Source organism: Bos indicus, chromosome 15, assembly GCF_029378745.1.
Source record: "Bos indicus isolate NIAB-ARS_2022 breed Sahiwal x Tharparkar chromosome 15, NIAB-ARS_B.indTharparkar_mat_pri_1.0, whole genome shotgun sequence".
Lineage (NCBI taxonomy): Eukaryota > Metazoa > Chordata > Mammalia > Artiodactyla > Bovidae > Bos > Bos indicus.
Genome location: NC_091774.1, coordinates 78,929,165 through 78,937,669, shown reverse-complemented (window position 1 = coordinate 78,937,669; position 8,505 = coordinate 78,929,165). Strand labels below are relative to the sequence as shown.

Genomic DNA, 8,505 nt, shown 5'->3' with positions numbered 1-8,505 from the left:
AGGGAAATTTATTTTAGTAACTGCTTTTCCTACTCACTCCAAAATAGAAAATATCATTCAGTTGCTTAGTTCTTCTCACTCTGTCATGTTGGTGCGGCCAGACTAGATGACTTGAAATTTTGGGAGACATTATTGTTTTATTTTCTTTCTTTTATGCATTGCTTTAAGGCTAATGCAGGACCTCCCCCAAATTGTATAACATTTCTTAAAAGGGTATCATCTTTTTGCCCCAACAGAGATGAAGATCACTGTACATTTATTCATTTCTAACTACATATATCATTGAATCTGAGAACTGGAATCTGTCCAAAACTGATTCTTGCTCAATTAAGTACACCGGGATTTTTCCACTAAATTTAAAAATTATGTTGTTGTTCAGTTGCTCAGTTGTGTCTGATTCTTTGTGACCTGTGCATGCAATGTCTCCCTCAATAATCTCCAGCTTCAGTTCAGTCCAGTTCAGTCTCTCAGTCATGTCCAACTCTTTGTAATCCCATGGACTGCAGCATGTCAGGCTTCCCTGTCATTCACTGTCTCCCAGAACTTGCTGAGATTCATGTCCATTGAGTCCATGATGGAATCCAACCATCTCATCCTCTGTGTAAGATCAGATCAGATCATATCAGTCGCTCAGATGTGTCCAACTCTTTGCGACCCCATGAATCGCAGCATGCCAGGCCTCCCTGTCCATCACCAACTCCCAGAGTTCACTCAGACTCACGTCCATCGAGCCAGTGATGCCATCCAGCCATCTCATCCTCTGTCATCCCCTTCTCCTCCTGCCCCCAATCCCTCCCAGCATCAGTCTTTTCCAATGAGTCAACTCTTCGCATGAGGTGGCCAAAGTTCTGGAGTTTCAGCTTTAGCATCATTTCTTCCAAAGAAATCCCAGGGCTGATCTCCTTCAGAATGGACTGGTTGGATCTCCTTGCAGTCCAAGGGACTCTCAAGAGTCATCTCCAACACTAAGTTCAAAAGCATCAATTCTTCGGTGCTCAGCCTTCTTCACAGTCCAACTCTCACATCCATACATGACCACAGGAGAAACCATAGCCTTGACTAGACGGACCTTTGTTGGGAAAGTAATGTTTCTGCTTTTCAATATGCTATCCAGGTTGGTCATAACTTTCCTTCCAAGGAGTAAGCGTCTTTTAATTTCATGGCTGCAGTCACCATCTTCAGTGATTTTGGAGCCCAGAAAAATAAAGTCTGACACTGTTTCCACTGTTTCCCCATCTATTTCCCATGAAGTGATGGGACCAGATGCCAATATCTGAGTTTTCTGAATGCTGAGCTTTAAGCCAACTTTTTAACTCTCCACTTTCACTTTTGTCAAGAGGCTTTTGAGTTCCTCTTCACTTTCTGCCATAAGGGTGGTGTCATCTGCATATCTGAGGTTACTGATATTTCTCCGGCAATCTTGATTCCAACTTGTGTTTCTTCCAGTCCAGTGTTTATCATTATGTACTCTGCATATAAGTTAAATAAACAGAGTGACAATATACAGCCTTGACATACTCCTTTTCCTATTTGAAGCCAGTCTGTTGTTCCATGTCCAGTTCTAACTGTTGCTTCCTGACCTGCATACAGATTTCTCAAGAGGCAGGTCAGGTGTTCTGGTATTCCCATCTATTTCAGAATTTCCCAGTTTATTGTGATCCACACAGTCAAAGGCTTTGGCATAGTCAATAAAGCAGAAATAGATGTTTTTCTGGAACTCTCTTGCTTTTTCCATGATCCAGCAGATGTTGGCAATTTGATCTCTGGTTCCTCTGACTTTTCTAAAACCAGCTTGAACATCAGGAAGTTCACGGTTCACGTATTGCTGAAGCCTGGCTTGGAGAATTTTGAGCATTACTTTACTAGCATGTGAGATGAGTGCAATTGTGCGGTAGTTTGAGCATTCTTTGGCATGGCCTTTCTTTGGGATTGGAATGAAAACTGACCTTTTCCAGTCCTGTGGCCACTGCTGAGTTTTCCAAATTTACTGGCATTTGAGTGCAGCACTTTCACAGCATCGTCTTTCAGGATTTGGAATAGCTCCACTGGAATTCCATCACCTCCACTAACTTTGATCGTAGTGATGCTTTCTAAGGCCCACTTGACTTCACATTCCAGGATGTCTGGCTCTAGGTCAGTGATCACACCATCGTGATTATCTGGGTCGTGAAGATCTTTTTTGTACAGTTCTTTTGTGTATTCTTGCCATCTCTTCTTAATATGTTCCGCTTCTGTTAGGTACATACCATTTCTGACCTTTATCAAACCCATCTTTGCATGAAATGTTCCTTTGGTATCTCTGATTTTCTTGAAGAGTTCTCTAGTCTTTCCCATTCTGTTGTTTTCCTCTATTTCTTTGCATTGATCACTGAAAAAGGCTTTCTTATCTCTTCTTGCTATTCTTTGGAATTCTGCATTCAGATGTTTATATCTTTCCTTTTCTCCTTTGCTTTTCACTTCTCTTCTTTTCACAGCTATTTGTAAGGCCTCCCCAGACAGCCACATTGCTTTTTTGCATTTCTTTTCCATGGGGATGGTCTTGATCCCTGTCTCCTGTACAATATCACGAACCTCATTCCATAGTTCATCAGGCACTCTGTCTATCAGATCTAGGCCCTTAAATCTATTTCTCACTTCCACTGTATAACCATAAGGGATTTGATTTAGGTCATATCTGAATGGTCTAGTGGTTTTCCCTACTTTCTTCAGTTTAAGTCTGAATTTGTCAATAAGGAGTTCATGGTCTGAGCCACAGTCAGCTCCTGGTCTTGTTTTTGCTGACTATACAGAGCTTCTCCATCTTTGGTTGCAAAGAATATAATCAATCTGATTTCAGTGTTGACCATCTGGTAATGTGCATGTATAGAGTCTTCTCTTGTGTTGCTGGAAGAGGGTGTTTGTTATGACCAGTGCATTTTCTTGGCGAAACTCTCTTAGTCTTTGCCCTGCTTCATTCTGTATTCCAAGGCCAAATTTGCCTGTTACTCCAGGTGTTTCTTGACTTCCTACTTTTGCATTCCAGTCCCCTATAATGAAAAGAACATCTTTTTTGGGTGTTAGTTCTAAAAGGTCTTGTAGGTCTTCATAGAACCATTCAGCTTCAGCTTCTTCAGCGTTACTGGTTAGGGCATAGACTTGGATTACCGTGATATTGAATGGTTTGCCTCGGAAATGAACAGAGATCATTCTGTCGTTTTTGAAATTGCATCCAAGTACTGCATTTTGGACTCTTTTGTTGACCATGATGGCTACTCCATTTCTTCTGAGGGATTCCTGCCCGCAGTAGTAGATACAACGGTCATTTGAGTTAAATTCACCCATTCTAGTCCATTTCAGTTCACTGATTCCTAGAATGTCGATGTTCACTCTTGCCATCTCTTGTTTGACCACTTCCAATTTGCCTTGATTCATGGACCTGACATTCCAGCTTCCTATGCAATATTGCTCTTTACAGCATTGGGCCTTGCTTCTATCACCAGTCACATCCACAGATGGGTATTCTTTTTGCTTTGGCTCCATCCCTTCATTCCTTTGGGGGTTATTTCTTCACTGATCTCCAGTAGCATATTGGGCACCTACTGACCTGGGGAGTTTCTCTTTCATTATCCTATCATTTTGCCTTTTCATACTGTTCATGGGGTTCTCAAAGCAAGAATACTGAAGTGGTTTGCCATTACCTTCTCCAGTGGACCATATTCTGTCAGATCTCTCCACCATGACCCGCCCGTCTTCGGTTGCCCCACAGGCATGGCTTAGTTTCATTGAGTTAGACAAGGCTGTGGTCCTAGTGTGATTAGATTGACTAGTTTTCTGTGAGTATGGTTTCAGTGTGTTTGTTCTCTGATGCCCTCTTGCAACACCTACCGTCTTACTTGGGTTTCTCTTACCTTGGGCGTGGGGTATCTCTTCATGGCTGCTCCAGCAAAGTGCAACCATTGCTCCTTACCTTGGACCAGGGGTATCTCCTCACCGCCGCCCTTCCTGACCTTCAACGTGGGATAGCTCCTCTAGGCCATCCTGCGCCTGCACAGCCACGGCTCCTTGGATGTGGGGTTTATCCTCCCAGCCACTGCACCTGGCCTCGGGCCTGGGTTGCTCCTCCCGGCCGCCTCCCTGGGCCTCAGGCTTAGGGGCATGGGGTAGCTCCTCCCAGCCACTGCCCCTGACCTCGGACGTGGGGTAACTCCTCTCGTCACCACCCCTGACCTCGGATGCTGGCTATCTCCTCTCGGCCTCACCCCCCGCCCCCAACCTCCGATGCGGGATAGCTCTTCTCCGCCGTTCCTGCACCGTCACAGTCTGGTACTCTCGGCCGCTGCCCCTGACCTCGGATGTGGGGTAACTCCTCTTGGCCACCACCCTTCGGGCATGGGGTCCTTCCAGCTTCTGCCCCTGACCTCGGACGTGCAGTGGCTCCTCTCAGCCCAGCTTAGCGTGCCAGTCGTCGCAGCCGCTTGCGCTTAGCGCACCGGTTGTCGCAGCCACCTGTGTAAAAACACTACTAAACCGTATCACTGATTAAGGTCTGTAACTTATGAATGAGATGGTTGGATGGCATCACCAACTCGGATATGATTTTGAACAGGCTCTGGGAGTTGGTGTTGGACAGGGAAGCCTGGCGTGCTGCAGTCGATGGGGTCACAAAGAGTTGAACACGACTAAGTGACTGAACTGAACTGAAGATGTGACAGTGATAGAAGATAAAATATTTTATAACTATTTTCAGTTTATTTACAGTTAAGAACTAAGTACCAGACTAGTTGTTTTTCTTCAGCAAAGATGAATTTATCATGTATTTTTCTACTTGTCATTCTAAGTTTTTCTCCTTTTTTATTTAGTATTCAATATACTCTGCCTTGATGTTTGGTCTATATATAAAAATTTACCACCAATTTAGATATAGTGTTTAAATATTTATTCAATTATTAAATTGGGTACTACTACCTATATTAATACACAAAATATGCTATGACTGAAGATGCTGTAATTAATAAAACAGGGTAATATCATATGAAAGTTTCTTCTTGCATGAGTATTATATTCAAATAATAGATTTCATGACAGAGATAGTGACAATTTAATAAAGTAGTTATAGTCTTATTCAATCTCTTCGTGGATCACAGCCTTGTCTTGACAAAGCAGTTTGCACAACTCAGTGAAGCTATAAGCGAGCTATAAGCCATGCTATGCAGGGCCACCCAAGATGGATGGATCATAGTGAAGAGTTCTGACAAAATGTGGTCCACTGGAGGAAGAAATGGCAACCTACCAAGGGGAACCCCATGAATGGTATGAAAAGGCAAAAATATATGACACTAGAAGATGAGCCCCCTCGTCAGAAGGTATCCAATATGCTACCGGGGAAGCACAGAGGGCAATTACTAATAGCTTCAGGAAGAGTGAATCAGCTGGGCCAAAGCAGAAATGACACTCAATTGTGGATGCGTCTGGTGGTTAAAGTAAAGCCTGATGCTGTAAGGAAAAATATCGCATAGAAACCTGGAATGTTAGGTCCATGGTTCAAGGTTAATTGGATATGGTCAAGTAGGAGATGGCAAGATTGAACATAGACATCTTAGGAATCAATGAACTAAAAGGGACTTGAATTTAATTGAGATGACCATTGTGTCTACTACTGTGGACAAGAATCTTAGAAGAAATGGAGTAGCCCTCAGAGCTAGAAAAAAGAGTAAGAAATGCAGTATTTGGGCAATCTCTAAAACAACAGAATCATCTCAGTTTGCTTCCAAGGCAAACCATTCGACATTAGTGTAGTGCAAGTTTATGTCCCAACTACTGAAGCTGAAGAAGGTGAAGTTGATTGGTTCTGTGAAGACCTACAAGACCTTCTCGGTCTAATACAAAAAAAAGACATCCTTTTTATCATAGGGGATTGGAATGCAAAAGTATAAAGTCAGGAGATATTCAGAATAACAGGCAAGTTTGGTCTTGGAGTACAAAATTTAAAAGGGCAAAGGCTAGCAGAGTTTTGTCAAGAAAATACACTGGCGACAGCAAACATCCTTTTAAATGACCCAAGAGATGACTCTACATACAGACAACACCATATGGTCAATATCAGAATCAGATAGATTCATTGCAGAATTTGACTGCAGCCATGAAATTAAAAGACAATTGCTCCCTAGAAGGAAAACTATGACATACCTACAGCATATTAAAAAACAGAGATGTCACTTTGCAAACAAATGTCCATATGGCCAAAGCTATGGTGTTTCCATCACTCATGTACAGATGTGAGTGTAAAGAAGGCTGTGTGCCGAAGAATCCATGCTTTTGAACTGTGGTGTTGGAGAAGACTCCTGAGAGTCCCTTGGACTGCATGGAGATCAATGAAATCAATCATACAGGAAATCAACCCTAACCATTAACTGGAAGAACTGATGCTGTAGCTGAAGCTCCAGTACTTTGGCAATATGATAGAAAGGATCAACTCATGGAAAAGACCCTGATGATAGGAAAGATTGAAGGCAAAAGAAGAAAAGAGGCAGCAGAAGATAAGATGGTTAGATTGCTTCACTGACTCAATGGACATGAATCTTAGAAAATCCAGTAGATAGTGGAGGACAGAGGAGCCTGGCATGCTACCGTCCATGAGATGGCAAAGAGCAGACTCAACTTAGTGACTGAACAACAAAAACAACATGGACTTTCCTGGTGGCTCAATGGTAAAGAATCTGCCTGCCAATGCGGAAGATGCTAGTTTAATTCCTGGGTTTCACAGATCCTCTGATGAAGGAAATGGCAACCCTCTCCAGTATTCTTGCCTGGAAATCCCATGGACAAAGAAGTCTGGCTGGTAACAGTCTATGAGGTTGCAAAGAGTCTGACATGACTTACCAACTGAGTACTCACACTTAATCATCCCTATGTATATAAATCATCACTTTATTGGCATTCTGAACAACCTAAACTACTCTTCTCTTCAACAGATTCCTCATGGCTTTTTTCACCTCCACGTTTCTCACTGTGTAAATGATAGGATTCAACATGGGAGTGAGGATTGCAGAGAACATAGTCACCCACTTGTCCACAGGGTAAGTGGCCACAGGGCGTGTGTAGGTGAACACACAAGGCAGAAAAAAGAGCACCACTACTGTAAAGTGGGCGCCGCATGTAGAGAGAGCTCTGCGTCGTCCTTCAGAGCCGTGGGATCTCAGGGAGCTCAGGATGACTATGTAGGAAATGAGCAGCATGGAAAAAATGAGCAAGCACATGCCCCCACTGTTGGCTGCCACCACCATTCCAGGTATGTAGGTGTTACTGCAGGCAAGTTCCAACAGGGAGAAGAAATCACACATGAAGTGGTCAATGACATTGGGACCACAGAAGGTCAACTCCATGGTGAAAAGAACCTGCACAGTGGCATGCAGGATCCCCCCGATCCAGGCCACCACCACCAGGAGCTGGCAGAGCCCCTGTCGCATGATGGTCGTGTAGTGCAGAGGCTTGCAGATGGCCACATAGCGGTCATAGGCCATGACGGTGAGGACGATGACCTCTGATGCTGCCAGGAAGTGTTCTAAAAAGACCTGAGTCAAGCATCCTCGCCAGGAGATGATTCCTCTTTGATGAAGTAGGTCAACAATCAATTTGGGGGTGGTAACAGATGTGAAGGAGGCATCTAAGAAGGCCAAGTAAGTGAGAAGGAAGTACATGGGAGCAGAAAGCGTGGGGCTGAGGGCGATGGTGATGACAATGAGCAGGTTGGCCAGCACAGTGAAGAGGAAAATGAACAGAAAGGCAATGAAGAGTATTTTCTGCACGTGTGGATTCTGTGTGAGTCCCAGGAGGACAAATTCTGTCACATTGTTGGGAGGCCTGAGGACATCCATTCAGTAAGCCACAGCTTCCCGGGATCAAGAATGATACTCATTAATCAGAAAGCCTTGTGATCTGACTTTCTTAGAACAAAATAGTCACTGTGCCCTTGGGACCTTTACCCTGTACTCGTTTCAAGTCTTTCTTCTTTTCCCCATGGTATTTTGCATCTCTTCAGACATGTAGTACCTGCCACCGGTAAACATCAGTAGGCCCGCATTTGATGTGTAATTTGTCAGGAAAACACTGTCTGCATGAGACATGTGGAGGCTGTCTACATGAGATTTGGATTCTCCTACTGGTTCCAACTCCATTGGACTGAGTCACCTCAGTGGCCCATGCTTCCCAAGCCCTACTCTGTGTCTGTGAGGTAACAAATTGCAATTTTCAGAGATATCTTGAAAGCTAAGAAGTGCTATACACAGGCAAGAGTTATTCCCTCTTCCATGAGAATTTATATTCCAACCCGCAGGTCAAACTGTGGAAAGAAAAAAATATGATCAAGAAATATCTATCACATGGAGGGAATTTAGTGAGGTGTGTATAAGTCCTTGGTGATGCATGCGCCCTTGTACCTACCAGGACAGATAAGCTATTCCTCACTTCCCAGAGTGCCTGGCATGTCTGCAGTGCCTGAAACCTAATGGGTGATGAGTAAGGGCTGGT

At 43.7% G+C, this 8,505-nt stretch overlaps 1 protein-coding gene across 1 annotated transcript; it reads right to left on the bottom strand.

Moving 5' to 3' along the window:
• Positions 1 to 6,926: 6,926 nt before the first annotated feature.
• Positions 6,927 to 7,853, bottom strand: LOC139187249 (olfactory receptor 4C3D-like). Its single transcript, XM_070803262.1, has one exon. The coding sequence runs from the start codon at positions 7,851 to 7,853 to the stop codon at positions 6,927 to 6,929; it is 927 nt and encodes a 308-aa protein (XP_070659363.1).
• Positions 7,854 to 8,505: the final 652 nt, after the last annotated feature.